At 40.3% G+C, this 20,160-nt stretch overlaps 1 protein-coding gene across 1 annotated transcript; it reads right to left on the reverse strand.

Annotated features, from left to right (window-relative positions):
* Positions 1 to 1,274: 1,274 nt before the first annotated feature.
* Positions 1,275 to 20,076, reverse strand: TMEM167A (transmembrane protein 167A). The gene is made up of 4 exons (XM_030236935.2): positions 20,005 to 20,076; positions 10,027 to 10,136; positions 5,294 to 5,328; positions 1,275 to 2,060 (listed from the first exon to the last, which is right to left on the reverse strand). Exons 1-4 carry the CDS (start codon positions 20,005 to 20,007, stop codon positions 1,990 to 1,992), a joined length of 219 nt encoding a protein of 72 aa, XP_030092795.1. The 5' UTR covers positions 20,008 to 20,076; the 3' UTR covers positions 1,275 to 1,989.
* Positions 20,077 to 20,160: the final 84 nt, after the last annotated feature.

The following is a 20,160-nucleotide window of genomic DNA, read 5'->3' on the forward strand; positions in this document are numbered from 1 at the left end:
AGTTTTGTTGAGCAGCCATGCAGCTAGCACCTAATGAACAGCCTGAAAATGTCATTTAGGGGGAAAATTAAAAGAAAATTCCAACCAAGAAGTATCCATCCCCTGCATTTAGGCCAAAAGGATGAGCTGCCATACCACAAATAAAGTTTGAACAACAAGTAACAGCCAGGAAGAGGCCTGTCAGAGCTTCCTGGATGATAAAACCTTCACAGAGAAGGTTTCTGCAGCACAGTTCCTCCAAGTAATTAATTTTCAAACACTCAAAACAAAAAATTTCATGGAGTTCTTTCACTGGTATTCCTACCTGCAGCTAAACCCCAGGGATTATTAAGAATTCATCTGGTAATTAGAACATCTTGGATGACTAGGAAATGTGTGAATATCATGAAAATGCCATTATGTATTAAAAGAAGTAATAACTGGAATACAAATGCTCAACATAAAAAGTTACCAGATGATTCTCTGCATATTTTGAACAGTCAAAACCCAAGACTTTTTAGGAATCTCCCTTGCGCCTGCTGAGGAACAGCTCCTTTGAAATCCAAACCTGAGTTGCTTTGATGCCCTGTTTGGAGCAGCATCCACATTTAAAGTTACAGAGCAGATTCTGCACAACCCACATCCCCTACCCTGTGCCAGGCTTCTGTGTGTGCACAGCATGGCTACAGTCCTACAGCTGTGCACTGCCAGGGGTATTTATTTGGCCCAAATTGGAGAAATCTATTTTTCCTGAGACCAGAATAGAAAAGTTTTGGATGGCTACTTCTGATGGTGATTTAGATTTGCAGGTACACGTGAGACAGCACAAAGGTCATAACTCAAAATCACTTTTTTTTCCTAGTTGCAGGGTAATTTGGATTGATGGAAATAAGGTTTTCAAACAAGAATGACGACAGTTAACATACCTTTAAGAGTGTTTTACTTTTTAGCTTTGTTCATTCTGATCACAAACCTTTCCAGAACAAGAGATACTGGAAACAGACAGCTCTCCCAAATTCAACCAGTATGAAGTCACACAGGTGTCTGATATAACACATCTGTCAGGCATTATTCAAGAAGTCACTACATTACTGAAAGTGTGCAAAATTAAGAAGTAAGTACTAATGGGTGGTATCATTAAAAGTAATCTAATCTTTACTACTGGTGGGCATAATTTAGCTGCTTCAACCTTTGTATTATGACATGCAACTTCCTTATCTGCAGCTAACTGTTCATTCTGATAATTGAGAAATCTTTCCATGCATGCAACAGCAGCAGCAGAGCCTTTTCAATCCTTTTCTCAACATTCTGGAACCTCTAAAAATGAGTAGATGTGGTTTTTTACAGAGAACAATCCAGATGTCTCAGATCCCCCATCTCTGCCTTCTCAGCAGCTAATCAGACATCACGACAATTATGGTCCCTGCCTTTATTTCACATCTTAACAACAAAAATATTGAGAGTTTATTTGAGAAATTACAAGTTTAGAGACAAATAGCTGAGTGTAACTTAGGTCAGAGGTAATATTTTTAGGATGGGAGTGGTGCCATCACTTACAAATCAAGAGAAATTGTTTAGGCAGCAAGAACTAAAAATACTTTGATAAACATCCCCTAGAGTCAAAACACTCTTTATTCTTCAAAGGGTGGTCTTATTGCTGTGGCTAATTTACCATTTCAACGTTTCATTCAACAGGTCTACTGGACAAGAAATTTTAAAGAATAAGAAACAGCAAGCCTTTTCAACTGCATGATGTTTAAAAAAAAACCCAAAAAGAGCTCCCCTGAAGCTCAGACACACACCAGACACCCTTCCAGGAGTTACAGCAGGAGTGTCAGTGCTGACCTGGTTTAACAAGCACATCTCATCTGGGTTACGATCACTAATGCTGGTCCATCTGCAGGGGTGTCCACCAGGAGAGAGCTTCGTGTGAGAGGAGACTTGCTGAGGCTTCCCATCCTTTCTTGACACAGGATCTGCTGTTGGGAACCTGGGGACACTCTCCAGCTGCTACTGCATGAACAGGATGCTGAAGGCCATCACCACACAGCACACGGCCACGTAGGGGCTCTTCCGCTCACCTGGCAGGAGGGGAGAGAACCCAGAACAAACAAAAATTCAGCCATGGCTAAACAGTTAAACAGACCCCCCTGCTCCTAGTCTAGTGTAATTCTGCCACAGCACGTGCAACTTGGATTCACCATTTCTAGCTGGAGAAAGGCAGGCAGAAGTACAGCTGTGTATTCACAAAGAACATGCATGGGCAGTGGGGAAATTGAGATGTAGGACAGGTTATCTGGCTACATAAAAACAGAGCTGGGCTCTTTGCTTTAAGAGAGGAACTTGTAAACATGGCATGGAGTGATGGGACTGTGGGGAATGGCCTCAGGCTGAAGGAGGGCAGGGCTGGCTGGGATCTTGGCAATAAGGAATTGTTCCCTGGCAGGGTGGGCAGGCCCTGGCACAGGGTGCCCAGAGCAGCTGGGGCTGCCCCTGGATCCCTGGCAGTGCCCAAGGCCAGGCTGGACACTGGGGCTGGGAGCAGCCTGGGACAGTGGGAGGTGTCCCTGCCATGGCAGAAGTGGCACTGGCTGATTCTGGGTCTCTGTGACAGGCCCATGTAAGGGCTTCCATCTCACTACAAACCATCTTTTCTGAGGTGCAGTTTTATGTCCTAGTGCCAAAGTCAGGGGGCAGGCAGTGGAAAGTTGCCCAGGACACCCCATTTTTGCTGTTTCTGCCCCTCTGTGGCTGCTCAGGAGCTGTTCTGTGTCAGCTGAGGTGCAGCTGGTGCTGTCTGGTCCCGGTACCTGCCACCTGCAGTGTGAATCCTCTGTGCAGGGTGTCATGCAGCAGCCAGAGCTGTGAGCTCACAGCTGCCCAGACAGAGCCAGATGCCTTTCTTAGCTTTTTTAAGAAGACATAACATTGTTAGCATGTGGAGAGGGTCTGGTCTACAGATTTCCATGATAAAAATGGCCAGCAGATCACAGAAGCTGCACAGACACCTCTATTTTCTGACTCTTTCAAATTGGTGTCACAGTTTCCCAGGGCAAACTGTGGAAGAACGTTAAGTTTACTCCATTAATAGACTTTTATCTGGTGGCAAAAGCAATCGTGAAAGATCTATTCCCACCTATTTGGTCCAGGACAGAACGTTATACAGGTCTGTTTTTCACCAAGAAAAAAAAGATTCTCAGGTGTAAAATTGTAACACAAGCAGGGGAACATCAGTAATGTTAATCTGACCAGTACCAACTTACAAGAGCACTTTCTCCCATTAATTAGCAAGATGTTCTTACACTTAAACTTTATTCTTCGTGATTCCACTGAATTGGAGAGACCTCCAGCCTACAGAGCTGGCAGGGACTGTTAATACTGAAATGTGTCTTTTAAGTGAGAAGATCCCTGTTTTTACACACCCAGGAGTATAAAGACAGAGCTGGAGCTGTTTGCTTTAAGCAAAGTTCAATTTCCCTTTGCTGTGTGAGGTCTTTTGTCTTTACAAACCACCTTATCAGAGAGACAGTTTTCAGAGAAACATTAGAGGAAAAAACCACTAAGGCTCCCAAGTCTAGCATGGTGCAATTTTTAGGAAAAAAAGTATTTTCTTTTACAGCAGGACCTTTAAACACACAGGGAACAAACTTTCCACAGTAAAAGAAAAATAAAATACTTGCAGTGACACCTCCCATACACAGGATTGACTGCCCAGTGACATTACAAGATTCTGTCATGATCTGGCATATATTTAATTAAACTTCAAATAACTGAACGAATTAATGTCTGCAGTTTCACATCTGTTTAAAATAAATTTTGAGGAAGTCCAACTCCTACGGTTCAGGGTATTACAATTTTCATATGGGTTATGTTTTTCTGCTCTTAATTTTCTTAAAAGAGAAATCACCATGTGGCAGGATTAAACATTATTTTGCACAACTTTGTAAATATGTAACCACTTGCCAGTGATTAAGATCTTATGTACATGTGAAAAGGTTGTTTAAACATACCAGGGATGTGAAATGTAAAGGAAGCCAGCAGACATTTTCATTTTTAAAACCTACACTTTCTACTTGCGTTTGTGACTAACACACATAAAATGATAGCAATCATCTCCAAAGCCCATTTCCACTTCTTAGCCTAAAAGAAAGTCAAAGTGGTCCACTCTAGATGCAAGTTGCAAAAGAAACATAGCTAATAGAAAAAAAATATCCTTGCACTTAATTAACTGCAAAGAAGATGGCAAGGTAAGGTGAGGTGCTCTCCTCAGCTTTGAACAAACCCTAATGCAGCTGAATTTTTACATTTGTTTTCCCTGGTACAGCTCAAGATTCATTTCTGACAGCTGCCACCTTCCCAATATCTTTCAATTACAGCCCTAAAACTGGTTCTGCAATGTCTATTATCTAAATAGGACAATATCTGCAATCATTTTAACAACCGCTCTTCACCAAAACCCTGTTTTTTGTGTCAATGCTTTTCTGACATCCTGTAAAATGCTCTGCCTGGGAATGCAGAAAGGGAATCATAAAAGCTTTCTTTAGGTTCAGTGACAAGTAGGAAGCTCTAGAATTACGAGTTCAAAGTTTCTGTTCTGAATTAACAATGCAATTTCAACACTGATGACGGGTTAGTAGTTTTTTTTTTCCTAAATCGTGGATATACCTTAATGTTAAGACTAAACTTCTGTTGCATATTCCAATTTCCTTCTCAAAATAAATTCAGGATAAGGATTAAAATAAATATAAAACCAATGTTATGGGAAAATGTCAAGAATCAGATAGAGCTGATCAGCCTGTGTGCAGATGTCACTTGACATGAACAGCTTTGTGTAATTCAAAAGTGCACAGAAGCTGAACAAAGAAGGGAAAGAGAAAAAACCACATTTATGCTTAAACAGAACTTTAATGCATTATGAACTCCATGTTGTTTTATTACTATAGGGTAAATATCTGGGTTTTTTTAAACAGTCCATTGCAATTTCAAGCAGACTGCAGTTTACAAGAAATAATTGATTTCTTTGCATGTTAGAAATGCACCCTTGGTTGTTTCACCTGGCAAGAAGTGCAAAAGACTTTTGAAAATGTAACACTAGATACATGAACTGACATGAAAGATGCAGGATTTCCAAGATGCTAATCTAAGAAAGCAATATCCTGCCCCCTTATTTCATGGAGGTTAAAACCTGCATTTTTAAGGACAAAGGATGTGTATGGTTTTCATTGCTACATGGCAACATTATCCTAATAAATTATGGTAGAAATAGGAGTGATCTTAAGGATTTTGAAGAAAAGAAATAAAAAAATCCAATTACCAATCCTGGCGCATTTCCAGAATATCCCCAACAGTCTGTAAAGATAAAATAAATTCATTAGGGTCTTGGTTTAATACATCCAAGTCAACTGATTTTCTTTATGTTAAAATAATCTGCACTGACAGTAATTTGTCAACTTGATTCCCTCTGAACACCAGAAAACAGCAGATACCTGCACATAAGGGTACAGAATATGAATAACAGAAGTGGCCAAGTTCTAATTCTAGCAGGGGTCTTTTTGCAAGCAAAAATGCATTTAACTAATTCTGTGTTCCAGATCTAAAGCTTCCATCAGAACCCCGTGTTTATCTACATAAAGGATCCCAGATAGAAAGTTCTGTGAAGAAAAAAAACCTTCCCAATTTTTCTGGTTCTTTCTTACTCTTTTACCAACATTTACCTTGCTCATACCTCTCCTGTGCTGCTTGCCCAGGGCTTTACCTCTCACAAGTGAAACAGCAATGGAGAAAAGCAGAATTCAACACAGGGAACACCCAAAAGGATGTCACAAGCCTACAATTTCTCTGTGTAACTAAAATAATCTCATACTGACAACTCCAGAGGAGCACGGACTGCTTCAGGATCTGAGGAAGACAAGGGGAACAACACTGAGGTATCCTGTGTAAGCAGAGAGATTTCAGCCCTTCAAAGCTTGTCTGCAGGAAGGTTTCCTTCACAGTATGGCACAGAACACTGTGGGGAAGCACTTGCAGAGCTGCCATCAAGCAGGTAGTAAATACAGCCTCACAAATAAGGTTCTGAACTCACACCTACAAAGGTTTGATTGTCTTTGCCCTTTTTTGGGCTCTGAGAGCTGCTTAATTCTAACACATTTAAAAGCAGACAGCTAGGCTTGGGCCACTTGCTCCTGCATGCTCAAGCATCAACATATCTTTTATTTCTCTGCTACTTCTATTTTATGTCCCCTTTTATGGTCTTGGTTTACTTCAGCATCTCTCTGTCCATTTAGCAGCCTCCTCTATTTCTGAGACAAAGGTTCAGTGCTGGGCAGGTGAAGATCAAAGGTGGCAGCAAGTGACTGAGGTGTTCAAACTCAAAGTGAAATGCTTTTTGATTTATGTACCCTTTGCTGACCAGTTCATCATGAACAGTGTTCCATTTCCATTTTCAGAAGACAGGCACTTTCATCTGTGCTTTAGATATATATTTTACCTCAAGCAAAATATATACACACACACATATTTGGGGTTGACTGTATTTCTGTATAGCCAAAGCTCTTTTTGTCCTGCTTTTTTGTAGCTCCACAAGCAGAAGTAATGATCCCTGCATATAGACCACCACTCTTTTCCAGGCCAAGAGGTCATACAATAAAGTAACCTGAAGACATTTAAGCACTTTTTGAAGATGTGTGCAGGTAGGAAGGCATTCATGAGTAAATCTGAAGTGCTCCACTGATAGCACCTCAGGTTCTCGAAATGGTTGTTCACTCTCTGTAAAATTACAATTTACAGATTGCATGCTGCAAAACCAACAGGAAAACTTCCACAGCCCTGCTTCTCATATTGCCCTCTCTCAAAAGCTTGCCCAGGAGCTCAAAGAAATAAAACACTACTATTTTGTTCATATACTTTTGAAGAATCTTGCATGGGAAAAAGAATATTAACCCCTTCAGGCAGCCTAGAAGTCTGCTGAATTTGCCTCACAATCTCAACAAGGGTATTTCTCCATCTTCTTAGGGATTTCTTGACTAATGTGAAGCCACTACTGCACATTTCCCTACAAAGCCCCCTTGGTGAAAACATAAATTTTCCTACCTGATATGCCAGGTACAAAACAGAGAATGGGTTTCACCAGCTGCCCTGAACAACTGCAATTAACAATTTATGAACCTGAAGCATGATGACACCAGAACATCTTAAGAGGCTTTTGTGCTACTGGAACAGCTCATTACCTCTGTTTGTCCACACAACCTGTTGCTCAGCAGCAGACTGAATTCTGGACCTTCTGATAATGTACCCTCTGGAAGAACTGGGGAGCTCCCACTGCAGGAAAAGCCAGCCAGACCTACTGCTCCCCTGGTTTTTCCATTAATGCTCATCCCAGGTCCACAAGAAGAACCTCTTCAAATCAAAACCTGCTTGCTTATTACAGAAGTGATGCTGCCTTGAATAACTCTGCTCCAAAACAATTCCTCCTGCAGCAACTCCATGGTGTAACTGCACTACTCCTTCTCCACCCTTCGTGTTCTGCTTGATCCTTGTTTGGATGCAGGTGAAGGCATGGGTCTGGCTGGGGTCCCTGCTCTTTCTGGCAGCCACAGCCCAAAAGTGCATGTCCTGCTGCAGATTCCTGGCTCTCAGTGCTAAATGCTAAAAGCACTCATGGTGAAAAGCGGATCTGATTACCCGGAGGACAAAAAAACCCAAATAAATGGAACCTCTTAAGCTGGGGAGGAGTTGGTGAAGCCTTAGACAATGACTGCTAAGGCTGGGTGTGCTGCAAAGTGCCATGTGTTCACCAGGAGAAGCCCACTGACACTGTAGGAGGGAGTGTGAGACATCCCCACTGCAATGCTGATGGAAAATCAAAGGGGATCTCTGCTGCACATGAGCTAACACATCTTTCTGGTTAACAGAGAGGAGAGAATTACATTGTGGTCTACATTATCCTCTAGTTAGCATGAAACAGTAAATCTCCACTTGCTTTCCCAGCCTTTAACGCTGTTGCTCAAGACTGAGCACATGGGAACATTCAGGGAAAATGAAGGTTTAAGGTTCTGTCTGGCTTGGTAGGAAAGGACTCCCTCTGGCAGAAATGAGGGGGAGGAAATACAGGGTTATGAGGGTGGGTGACATCACTGTGCAACAGCATCCCTCAACCAACAGAAATATGTTTCTTCACTTATCATCAACAGACCTAAATCCTCAGCAAAGTTACCACTCACTTAGAAATACAGTGAATAACTATCAGCATTCCTCCTCTCCGTCACTTTAGTATCTTATTGCTACTTTTTTATGCCTTTTATTTGGAGCAGGAATGATGAGGTAAGAGCATCTCTGTGGTGAACTGAAATATCACTAGAATTTGTTTCATCCCACATGTCCAGACATTTCCACTGGAGCATGGAGTATGTTAGAAGAGAGGGAAAGGGGTTTAGCACCACATGAGCTCCATGTAAACATCAACCATACAGGAAACAACTTTCATTGCTTCCAGGTCAAGGTTTTATTCTCCAGTAAAAAGTAGTCTACAAATATATATATATTAAAAAAACCAAAATGGCATGTCCTACATCTCCATAAATACAAACCTACACATCAAACGCCCAACTCCTCCACAGTGTCAGCACCCCTTGGAAATGTTTTATGAAGAGAGTTCTATTGTACTCCAGACAGATTTGCCTCAAGAATAAACAGAGTAGCTCCAGATTAAAGGAAATACTCCTTGCCAAGAACAGCACTAAAATTTTAATCAGTAAAATAAACATTCTTACTTCTTACTGTGTATACCTCATTGACTATTGTGTTATCTTCCACCAGCAGACACCCACACTCCCCTTGTCCCCCAACTCCCTGTCCTTCATAAAGTCATCCTTTCTTCCATCTTTACTTCCATCCAAAGAAACCTCTCATGTCTGTGAAAATTTCATGGCCTCATATAAAAGGACACAAGTGTTTTCATGTTGGAACTCCAAATTAAGGGAAAAAAAAAAAGCTGGCGTAATTTGGGTATCTTACACTGCTAAAATTATAAAAACCTGGATAATAAAACAGCAACCCCAGAGGTTAATTACAGCGAAGGTTTTCAGAAGACAAACACTCAGATGTTTGGTGTTCTTGGTCACAACACTATTTACAACTGGACACTTCTGAATTTAAATGCCAAAGTGATGGAAGACACTTAGGGAAGAAGAACATTTTATTTAACAGGAAATGACCTAATGGCAAAAGTGGAGAAGTCAAACACTCACCATCCCAAAGCCTGTCTGTTTTTCCACCTAGAATTACCTCCTGCTTCTACAAATATCATCTCCTTTGCACTAACCTGAGGTGACAGCAGTACTGAAGTTCTGTGGACAGCCCCAGACATTTCTGTGTCACAACTGCCCAATGGTTACTTGAAACCCACCACACCTAAATCGCAGTTCTGCTGATCACAGCTAGCATCCATATGATTAAAAAACATAAAGTTAGGTTTGTAGAAGTTTTCAAAAACTCTTCTAGAAATTCTCTCGCCTTAGAGAATACAAAACCATGATTTGAACAGACCACACAAGAGGACTTTGTTGCTTATTTTGAAAAATATTTTTAGTTTTCTTTTAGTTACATTGCTAAAGCTGTGTTTCAAACTTCTATCTGCAAACACCTATCTTGAAAACAAGCTAAAAGCCAGTTTCTGCTAGTTTCTTACCCACCCTAAGAATCAAAAATAAATCATTGCAACAATAGCCACATGTAGGACAATGTTTTATTTCTGTCTCTCATTTCTATATCTCTAATAAGCATCTAACAATGAAGCTACAAATCTAGGAGATTATTAATGCAGTATTAGCAAGGTTAGCAAGCTAATAAATTCTTGCAATAAAATTGCAACTAAGTGCTTGCCAATACCTTATTGCACTCTATTGTGAGGTACAAAATTAGGATTTTTATCTTTAGAGAGAATATTTTCAAAGCAGGATCTGCATTATCACAGACTTCATCAGGAGATGCTGAAAGGCTGCAGTTGAACCCACACAGCTTGTGGATGTTTGAAATGATCAGGCCACGTACCCGGATTTATTTTTGTCCAGTAAGCTGGGAGCCAAGGATCTGATGTAGGCACAGGTACATATGAGCAGCAGGATCACAGTCAGCAGACTCTGGAAGTTGAAGATGGCAGACTGTGGAAGAGAATCAGGGAAAAAAAAGAATTACATCTTTGCAGTGCAGAACTCCTCTTGAAGTTCTGGAAAAAACAGGTGACCCCTTAGCCGAAAAATGAAACCTACAATGAGCCAGAAAACCTTTCCATCAATGGAATACGGTGGTGGTAGTGAAAGTAGAGGTGAGGACTGACTGGCAAGGAAACCAGTAGTAGCCAAGACAAAAATAACATAAAATGTACAGTAGGTTTGTTAATATACCTACAAGGCTACAGACCAAATTTAACAGATTTGTAGAAAGTTAACCTCACTTAAACTATGATAACTGATTACTTTTATTTTCAAATAATGTTCTGATTGTAAACTGAAAACATCTTTATTATAAATACACTTTCAGAACTGCTAGTTATAAGATAAATCCTGAAGAAATTGATGAAATTGCCTTCGGATTGAGAAGTAAAGTTCTGCTGTTGACAGCAAACCTGGATCAGCCTAGTGGCAGCAACAAAAGGCATTTCTTGAGAAACTGCTGCAATATCTGGCAATTTAATGAAGCATGAAATAACAGTAACAGGCAGAAAGTGCAACCCATAAACCTTTTTTTTAACCTTTTTATTTTTTTTTTTTTACAGTTCTGGGGTTTCTCTTAAGTGTCTCAACTGACATTCTGGTCAGTGTAAGAGCACCAGGAGGTGTAAGAGACAACTGCTTATTTCAAAAAGCTTTATTTTACCTTCACTCTGCTACGCTCGTTTGCAAATCTGATTTAATGTGAGCGCCAAAAAAAACCCTAAAACATAAAATGTCAAGGCAAATGCAATAAATTCACTCTTTGTTCTGGAATTCTGATGAACTTCTGTCTCCTGTGTTCATACTGCTCAACCCAGCTGGCCAAGTAGTGGTATTTAATTAAAGGTAAATATTTAGCACTTAGGAAGGGATAATACATTGGCATTTCCTTTTCCAAGCATATTTTAGGGCACATCAGAGCCTTCATTTCCACACAGCCTGAGGCACATCTCTGTTGATGTGCACATGCTTTCTTCCTATGTCACGAAATTATAATGTTTTGAATCTCTGATGATCAAATCTATCTAGCTAATGAGAATTATAAAAGAAAACCACACTATTCTAGTTCAGTATGGCAGTAACAGGAAATTAGGAGAAAAAAATTACAAGTTCTAGTAGAAGAAAAGTCACTGGAACACACAGAAGTGTTCCAAAACTGAGATCAAAAACCTGGTGACCAAAACCCACCAAAATCAACAGCAAAACACAACAAAATACTTTAGCTTACTTAGAAGTCTCCATGGATCACATGAACCCCAGAACATGCACAGAGCTGCCAGTCTGAATACAGGCTTTAGGCAGGGTTAGCTACCTAAAGTAGTTTCAGTATTTAACTTACTGGGGTCCAGCAGGCCACTCTGTTGAGCAGCATCATCAGAGATGCTCTTACTCTGCACTCTGTATAGGAGAGATTTCAGCATCCCTAAAACCCACCCTTTCTGTGATGAGGGAACAAAGATCCCACATCCAAAGACAGCCCTCCTGTCCCAGCCACAAGGCTGCTTGGCTTCCTCTTGCACCACAGCCTTTCCTAAATCACATGTAATTCAGCATTTTAGCCCAACCAGCAACCCCTTCTGCCCCATCATGTCATAAATAATGGACAGACTCTTCACAAAGGACAGCACGCTGCCATCCACAGCCTCTGGAGCCTCTGTGCTCAGCAGAAGTTTCTGTCAGCTCCAGAAACCAGGGAAGTCTCAATTCCCCTTGGCTCCTGCAGGTCTAGGAACGCGGCGGGGCCGGATCCAGGAGCGGCTGCTCTCAGCACAGCCAGATACTGCCTATCAACTGATTAACTCGATCAGTCCTGCGGGACAGACAGACAGCTGCTCTGACAGCTCACAGCCCTGTGTTCCCATGAATTCCTGCAGCTGCTTCCCGAGGCAGCACCGGGCACTCCGGCACTGCAAAATGGCAGAAGGGCACACTTGCTTCCTCTTAAGCAGGGGCTGTAAATGTATACTCATGAAATGTGCTATCAGTCAGCCAACTGGGGCAGTATATAATTGTATATAATTGTTCTTTGTTGGGGTCTTCACGTGTTTCCCCAGATATGTGTGGCTGTAATCCCATCTGCCCTTCCATGGAACCATGCTCTGAATGACACGTTTATCTGCACAGCCGCTTTGAAAGGGCAGATGTGAGTGTTCCAAAATTTGCCTACAATTTCTGGAAATGAGAATTTAGTCTTGAATTAGATGGCTTTACTCTTCACATCTGAAGTAATTCTCATGGCCCAGCTGAATTCACAGACAGCAGCAACCTACATCTGGCTGCTCCAACTGATGTAATTAAAAGCTGCTGCAAGAGTTATACATTGCTCAGAATCCTTTTAAAAAACTGCATTCACATACCAAGCTACTTGGACAACGTAGATGTGTTGCTGTTCATTTTTTTTGACTTGGTTGCTCTGATGAAAATGTATTAATTTCAATTTTTGACTTGTGTTGACTGGCTTATGGTAGATCCCGTGAGCCTCACTCCCGCCACAAAGAGATCTCAGCACATGGAGAAACTGCTGCTGTCTCTTAGACCGTGTCCCCATGAGGGTGAAATGACAACTAACTTCCTGAGACTTATGCTGCAACGCCAGAAAGAGCCAGCACCGGCATTTTACTCTGGTTTTAGACAGCGCCAATTTAATTCCACAGGCTGAAATTTTCTACATCTGCATTTGGTTCATTTCTGACATAGTGGGAACACCTCAGTTGCTCCATTCTGTCTCATTCCCCCCATGTCCCCTCCTGTGTGGAGCATCACCACATCACCTGCAGCAACAATGAGGTATTGTAGTCCCCTGAACTTGCACAAGACAAGTTTTTACCAATGTCTTTGAAAATTTAAGACTATGGACTTCAGCTTTGAGAGCTACATGACCAAAGGCTGTTTTAAATCCTTCCCAAAACCAGGCCTTTTAAAAAAGCCTCAATACCATTTCCTGATTATAACATATCTCAGTAAAAACTCCACATAATAAACCATTAGTACTCCTGAAAGTTTTATTGTGTTGGGATTAACAGCAGTGGCTTGTATTAAAATAAATACTCATGGGAATATACAGTAGTAGGAAATCAAGTGGAACAGCTAGAGTTGTCTGAATGTACTCTCATCTGAGTATAAACTGAAGTTTAACGTACTTTATTAAGTGTTGATTGAAATGTAAAAGTTACCTATGTGGCTGTGGCAGGGAATCCTGAGAACAATTGCACAGCTCCGGCAAACCTCATCATAGACAATGCTGTCCCTCAGCACTGAATTTACTAAACTTGGGCAGAAGAAGAAAAAAAGCAGCAGCTCAGAGCAGTGGTTTCCAACAGTTCTTGCATTTCACAGGAGTATTTAAGTCAATATGCAGAAATAACCATTAGGAATGCACTAATTCTTAGCACTTTCCTGCACTGACAACACCCGTAGACAAGACACTGTAATTTATCCATCTCTGCAGTTTGCACTCACTCCATTTTACCCCAATATTCTCTGCTTCAGACATATTGTTGCTCCCTGTCCTTGCAGACAGCACCACACTCACAAGCCACCTCCTGATGCAAGCCCTGGGCAGCACAGTAATAAATCACACCCTAGGTTTTGATGAAACTGTCAGTGTCACGAAGGACCTGCTGATTTATCCCTTATCTCACAGACTTTTGTTTGAAATAAACCACCCAGTATCGTGGTTCCAGGGAAAATGAAACATGCAGGAGGAGAACACAAACCCTGTGCTGTTGTCCTTTTGGGTTGGTAGAAAGCCTAACACAAAAGCTCTCTGAGTTTATCTCAGCAGACTTAGCACTGAAACCAAAGCTTAACCTTCCCTAGACTTAAAGTATTTAGAAAATGATTATTTTATCTCTGATTGCAGCGTGACCATGATGATTTCATCCATCTGTGCTATAAAAGCAGAGGCCATTGTAGTGCCAGCAAGTTGCAAAACTTTGCCCTGTGGTTACTATTATAACAACCAATTTATGTGGGCCAACACAGATAAATAACTGGAATATGTTAAAGAAAGTATAATCTCTTGTGTAATACGCTTCAGAATATGCAGTCTTTCTCAAATGGTTTTATTTTTTTTCCTCCCCAGTATAATAAAATTGATGAATAATTATGTTTTCTGTAGTCTAATACGAACACCCATTCATTCAGCTACCTTTCTCACACCGGAATATGACCAAGAGCATACATACTGCAGTTAAACTTAAGTTAAGCATGAGCTGATAAAAATTTAAACACAGATGAGTTAAATCAAGCTATGAATTTTTAACGAAGAGATCCTTACAAAGCAGAAAGAGAAAATGCTTATTATCTACAGTTTCCAACAGGCCCTGCAATTCTTATTTCGTCAGTAAAATCAAATTTTTTGGAATATAATACTGAGGAAAAAAAACAGGATATAAATCATATAGTACTGCTCCCAACCTGAAAGCCAAAGCAACTGCTAAAAAGTAATTAAAACATGCATCTAACTTATTATTTTCCCATCTATTAAAAAAAAATTACTTTTCCCACCGCTGCCAAATGCAATCTGATCCAAACAAATGGAAAACAAGCATTTGCAAAAGAGGCATGCCAATTAGCATCATAAAAAAATTACAAAAAGTGCAAATTAGTGAAGTTTGAAGCAATTACCGCCAAAAGTACACAACAAAACTAAGCAAGGCGTGTTAGTAAATATCCAAACACCAGCCAGATGCAGTTGTTCCAGCATAAATATGGCTTTTTACTCTGGATTTACAGCATGTTCTCCTCAATATTTCATTTCCAAAGAATTTAAGTACTATATTTAATGTTCATTCAGATTTCTGTCTGAAAGATGTATTTTTGCACTCATGGAATGTAAGCTAAGGCTTGATTAGAGAAATAGAGAATTTTTTTCCCAGTCATCTTCTGGAAAAGCACACTGTCAAGTTTAAATGGCAAGTACAACTAACATGTATACTTGCCAGTCAACTGAAGACTAAAACATCTATTTAAACCTATCTCCTCAAACAATTAAACACTTAATTAAACATATGGACACAGATGCCCTCCTGTATAAAAAGCTCATTTGACTTTAGCAGGTTTAGGATTTTTACTGTAATTCAAACCAACAGACCAGCAGTGAAAAGACACCTTCAGGCAATGATGCTGAAATTTTACACTTGCTTGAATTCCTCCCTCTTTGCCCCAATATCTAGTTTGAAAACTGAACTTTTACTGCAAGCAGCTAGCTGATGCAGCATTTCACCAAAATACCTTGCTATGAAAAACAAAGTGACTGTTAAAGTCTTTTACTGGTGTCACTGTAGCACAAAGGTGTGCATGGTAACATATTTACCAAACAATCAAAGAACTACGGTGGATATGTCAGCAAAATCTTGAAAGTATCTCTACCCACAGGTCTTCTCTGTACATTATACAGTTTTAAATTTTACAGAGATATTTTTCCTCTTCTGTCTTCCCCATTAGATAAAAGCAATATTTTAAGTACCCCCTTTTTTTTAAAGTAACTCTATTTTCTGAAGTTGCACATCACACTGTTTAGTTCACCACAAATTTAGTACCTAGAAACTACAAAACAGAACTACAAATATTCTACGTATACTATTTACCAAATTTCTTATTTACTCATTCATAGTCAAACCATCTCTTTCAAACATGAAGAACAAATACCAGGAAAAAAAATGTACTTAGTTAAGAAACAATGACAAGTTCTGCTAAGTCTGTCACATCCCTTGGCCCTGGGGAGGTCCACAGCACCTCTGCAAGTCTCTTGTTTGGCAGAGGTTCAGGTGCATGGTTTGAATATTTAGCATCTGGAAGACAGGTAATATTTTTCACAGCTGTTCCCACCTTGTTTCCACTGTCACCAGGTTGAAAATCAAAAACTTTTGTTGAGTTTGAATGCCTGGCTCTGTGCATTAGCAGAAAAACATATTCAGGGCTGCAGTTGTTACAATGAATGTGTGTGGTGTCTAGCACCGCAGGCAACCAAAAAATTAAATTGTGACATTCACTTTTTTATGGCATTCAGCAAAGAAATGGTTTCTCACAACCTGTGTCATTCTGGGTAAATCTGTTAAAGCAGACTCGCTGCATCCTACTCTTCCAAAAAGAGATCATCTTACCTTGACAGAGTAATTTCCTCAGTTCAATAATCAATAATCAGAAATAAAACACAATGTATTTTCACTTCATCCTCCAAGATGAGAGAACTATCTACACAGAACACTTCAGGTGAAATAAATTCACAATACAAAGACACTTTAAGACTGTTATATGACCTAGAAGATGTTTTTAAAGCTATGTACTGTTAGGTCATGATAAAAACAAAGCTGCTAGCAAATCTGAATGAGGATTGATTAATTCTTGTAATTTTGAATAAGACAAACACAAAAATCTGTACTTGAAGACTCCTGAAAGCTCCTTTTTCAGAGCAGTGTCTTGGGTTCTGGTGTGTTTATATCCGACAGCTTGGTTTGAAATAATATTTACTAATGAATGTTTTTACAATTGGCTCTATGAGCAACTCCCCTTCCTTCTATAAACACCACACTAAGAGAGCAACAAAGACTCTGGCAGAAATGTTTGTCCTCGTGCAAAGTTCCCAAATCAATTTTTGTGCAGTAATGTGGGGCCAGGATCAGCCCAAACCAGAGGGTGACAGGGAAGAAGCCATTTTTGCCAAGTTTTCTGCACTTCTTTTAAATTATCTCCGTCACCAAATTCTGTCTGAGTGTAACCTTACATTTCTGCTACGAAGGAAAGTGAAGACCACCCCTCAGGAGGTGAGAAGCTCTTCATTTTAATGTTACCTTTGGCTTCTTTCCTCCTTCCATCCATGCATGTGGCAAACTTTTCAAGCCCACCAGAAAAACTTCCGTTGAGTTTTCAGATGTAAAATCCCCAAAGCTGGCAGGAAAAGCTGATTTGTGGAAGCCAGCAAACAATACACATCCTGCTCCTAAATAAATGATGGAACTGTGCATCTCTGGTGCATCCCTTCCATTCCCAGCAGGTTTGGAATCTACTCATAAGCTCCTACTGGCTTCCATAGCTGCTTAAAGTTAAAATAGTGAGGGTTTTGCTCTAAGTCAAAATGGTGAGTTTTTTCCCTATCCAATGGCAGTGAAGAGGAAAAAAAAAATTCCCACAATTTCTGCTTTCACATAAAAAAAAAAAATCACAGGTAAAAGTCACCTTACATATACATACATACATATATATATACATATATATACATACATATACATATATATGTGTGTATATATATATATAAAGAAAATAAATAAAATATTAATTTTTTTCCTGTTTGGCAGCAGCTGGCCCTTCACCCAGCACAAGTTCTTATATGCTTAGCAAAGAAGGATGTGGTAAGGAAGCCTGGAAAACAAAGGGATGAAAAGTTTCCAAGGGATAAACTCCTTTGGAAATCACGCTCCAGAATATTACAGAATACAGAACATTCAGAGTGCTGCTAGCTTGCCAGAACTGCAGCTCCTTCTCTATGGACAAGGAGAATAAATTGGAGATGTTGCTCTAATCTCTTCCATTTCATGACACACAGGCAGCAGCTGTTTCCTCTCACAGTCAAATGTGAGCTCAAAAATTATCCATTTTTCCTCCCAAAATGCCTTGACACCAGAGGTGGCATCATGGAGGACCGAAAGTCCTGGAGGGCTGCTGCTGCTCTCTTGAAGAAATTCAAACATCACAGTAAGGTTGTAATAAACTTATTTTCACCTTATTTTCAACATTAAATCATAAGCAACCATCCTAACAGGAGTTTCGTGCTTCAGGGTCCTTGAGGCACATGGAGTAAGGAACAGGGGCAAGTGGAGAAGATAATCCTAAAAGAATCTCATTCACTTGCCATAATCTTCTTAGATTTAAACACTACCTTTGCTTTTAGGTTACTGTTACATATTTCTTACATATCACTACGAAAATATATTAAATATAAATGACATAGGGATATAATATTGAATAATTAGTTGAATTTAATCATGATACTGAGCAACAACAATGCCCCACCAAGGTCTCTTGCTTTTTCCTATCACCTCAAATTCTTTTAAATACAATAAAAAAGAGTGAGGTGCTGCTGTAATTCTCTATATTCACCTTTCCATGGCACTGATTAGAGGTCTCTTGCTTTCTGCACGTGTGTTTTAGATCTCCTCAGATAATCTATGCCTCTCATCACAAGAAATCTCCTTTGTTCTCTGCTTGGAGCCCCAGACTGGATCAGGTTCCTCTGAAAGATCTGCCAAGGAATCCTCAGGTGAGCAACTCCCAGCAATTTCCTGCTGGTGACAAGATCTGAAGCCTGGAAACCCTTTTTTGAACTGAGCCATAAGGAACTTCAAGTGGTATTGATCCTTTCTGTAAATGCACAGGAAATACAGCAATATTCCATTAAACTGCACAGCAACCCTGCAATGATGGATTATCTGTCCATGCTCATGGGAAAGGGGGAACCAGGTGATCTTTAAAAGTCCCTTTCAACCCAAACCACCTTCTTATTATCAGAAAAATGCCAAAAATTCCCATCCTAAAAAAACTTTGTGCTGAAGATATGGACAAACATGTTTCTGAACATGAAAAAACTTATATTAATTCAGTTATTCCTTTGGTTTTCCTTTTAAATTCAAATTCATGTCTGCTCTGCTCATATAAACATTGTTGACATATACACATTTAATGTACAAACCTTGACTAAGAAAAAGTATTTCACTGCTCAGCTTTAACTGTGACAAAAATGCAAACACTTATTTTGTGTTACCTGCACAGAGCCTGGAAAAATGGGGAGGAAACAAAAAAAAACCCCAAAAAAACCAATTTGCCTCTAGACTAACTCTACATAAAGAATGTATGTATTTACACAAATATATTATATCTATATATATGTATATCTATACATATATCTCTAACCACACTCTTGGTTTATAGAAAAAGGTATATTGATAATCTATTATACACAATTATTAAATTATTCAATTATATATTTGCATACACCTATAAATATATATAAGTACCTTTATATCCACATATATTAAGACACATAATAAACTCATATATAGGCATAGATATTCTATTCCAGATGTACTTACCTGTCTTTTATGCATTTACAAAATTAAAAAAAAAAAACTTAAAACTACGTATTCATATGGTAAGTTATACTACATATACTTCTATATTCTTAAAGATTACACGTGAACGTACGAACTTTTAAAAATACAAGAAAAAGGTAATATATATGTATGCATAAATATAATTTTTATATATATACACATATATATAATTATATATATACAAACATCTCTCTCTCCATATATATATATATATATATATACATGTAGAAGTATGTCGTTTTAGATATGATCCAAAGTTTTCATGAGTAAAAGGACCTGGGCGTCTGTGTCTGATGACACTTCTGAAAAACAGCCAACGACACGGCTCAGCCCACTGCTCTGAGCATGACGTCACCTAACACCACCATGACGTCACCCCCCACATAAATGCCGTCAGGAACCCGTAAGAGACATGCACAGCACCTAACTGACCTCGCACCGGCTGCTGATGCCCCGTACAGCCACAAAACGGGTTTTTTTCCCCTGTCACCAAACCCCTGATGTAAACCTGCCCTGCCCCGCGCTACTCCCACCAAAGCCTTGAGGAGGCTCTGCTCCCACGGCCGGCGGCTTATGGCGCAAGCGACCTCTGTGGGCGCCGCCTGAGCCGGGAGACGCCACTGGGGACCGAGCCGGGTCGCGGAGAGGCAGGGGAGCGGGGAGGGCCCGGTCCCGGAGCGGCAGGGCCGGGCAGGCCCTGCGCTTACCATCGCGCCGCGCTCCGCCACATCACCTTCCGGCCGCTGCCACGGGCGGAAGCGCGCACCGCGCGCCCTCAGCGCGCCGGGGCGCGGGCACGGCCGCCATTGGCCGCCGGCGCCGCGGGGCGTCGCGATTGGTCGGCGCTGCCGGCGCGGGGCGGG

The sequence above is a fragment of the Serinus canaria genome, chromosome Z (genome assembly GCF_022539315.1).
Source record: "Serinus canaria isolate serCan28SL12 chromosome Z, serCan2020, whole genome shotgun sequence".
NCBI classification, from domain to species: domain Eukaryota; kingdom Metazoa; phylum Chordata; class Aves; order Passeriformes; family Fringillidae; genus Serinus; species Serinus canaria.

What these genes read in the sequence shown, in the direction of transcription:
- TMEM167A (XM_030236935.2), bottom strand. An exon ending in CTGGACAAAAATAAATCCGG is followed by an intron (nt 5,329 to 10,026) that starts GTACGTGGCCTG and finishes TTATCTTTACAG; the next exon opens with ACTGTTGGGGATATTCTGGA. An exon ending in CTGGAAATGCGCCAGGATTG is followed by an intron (nt 2,061 to 5,293) that starts GTAATTGGATTT and finishes CCCTCCTGCCAG; the next exon opens with GTGAGCGGAAGAGCCCCTAC.